General features: G+C 39.4%; 1 protein-coding gene across 1 annotated transcript in view; it reads right to left on the bottom strand.

The window, feature by feature from the left end:
• Positions 1-1299, bottom strand: part of LOC101848098 (trithorax group protein osa) — a gene marked incomplete in the record, with an annotated part of 81605 nt that overhangs the window by 20654 nt on the left and 59652 nt on the right. The window contains 1 exon segment of the mRNA XM_035968253.1: positions 953-1054. Coding sequence (XP_035824146.1) covers positions 953-1054 — 102 coding nt within the window.

Genomic DNA, 1299 nt, shown 5'->3' on the forward strand with positions numbered 1-1299 from the left:
TAAGAGTTTTACGGCACTTGCAACACAATAAGTTCAAAAAGAGCCAAAGATTAGAGGGCGGGTGGTTGGTGGGTGCTCTGGTGTGGTTTGCTCCTTCTTTCCTATAAAAAATCTATCGTCTCTATCTCCCCTCCTTCTTTTTTGTGTTTGTACCTCTAATCTTCTGGCACTCATATGACCTTATGCAGTTACGAGCGCCGTAAAACCTCTACTAAAACTAAACTAAAAGATTAGAGGTATTACAAGAGAGTAAGAAACAGAAAATAAAAAGAAGGAGAAGAGATCAGGATGATAGATGTTTGATAAGAAAGAAAGAGCATACCACACCAGAGCACCCACCAACCACCCGCGTCATTCTAGAAACATCATATTCTTCTTCCAACAGATCCCTTAGATTCTCGTTAGCGCTCTTCTAATGAACTCAAATAAAATACTAAAATGTATACGTTCTGTATGAAAAAGTTGGCATTTTTTAAAAATAGTGATCATGTTTTTATTTATGTTTTTAGAATAATTATAATGCTTCACGCTTTTCAGAAATCACTTTTTAAAGATATTTATTTCTTTTTTTATATTTTTTATTTTTACTGTATCGCCCAAAAAGAATCAACTATTTCTCTTTTGACTTGTGTAAGTATGCTTTAACCTCTACCTCTGTTTACAAGGCATACCTAAGAATAAGGTTACATATTACCTATACATACACACCAACACCAACTCATACACACACACACATGCACACACACACACTCACACACATACACTCATACTCCGAGTGAGAGAGAGAAAGAGAGAGAGGGAGGGAGAGAGAGAGAGAGGGAGAGAGAGAGAAAGAGAGGGGGGGGAGATAGATAAGGGGAAAAGGACAGACAGACAGACAAACAGACAGAGAATAAAATAGGAAGGCGAGAAAGATACAAATAGGCTTCGAGCGTGAGGTTCGAACCCATACCCTCTGGCTGCCTCCCTGGGATCATCCTGATATTCATCCGGCTCTGGTCTGCCCCCGCCTCCTCCTTTTCTGGGCTTGGGGGCGGTTGGTGGACCGATCTTCCTGGGAACATCAAAGATTGTTGTGCCGTGAGAAAACAAAAAGTACAATTCGTGATGATATCATTAAATGGAATGACATTTTTCATAAGATATATCGAATTGGAACAAAATAATATATTTAAAGTTAATGTCAGATATACAACAGCAGCAGCAGGAGCAGCAGCAGCACTATCATCATCATCATTATCATCATCATCATCATCATCATCATCATCATCATCACCAGCAGCAGCAGCAGCAGCAGCA

The sequence above is a fragment of the Aplysia californica genome, unplaced genomic scaffold (assembly GCF_000002075.1).
Source record: "Aplysia californica isolate F4 #8 unplaced genomic scaffold, AplCal3.0 scaffold00047, whole genome shotgun sequence".
NCBI lineage: Eukaryota > Metazoa > Mollusca > Gastropoda > Aplysiida > Aplysiidae > Aplysia > Aplysia californica.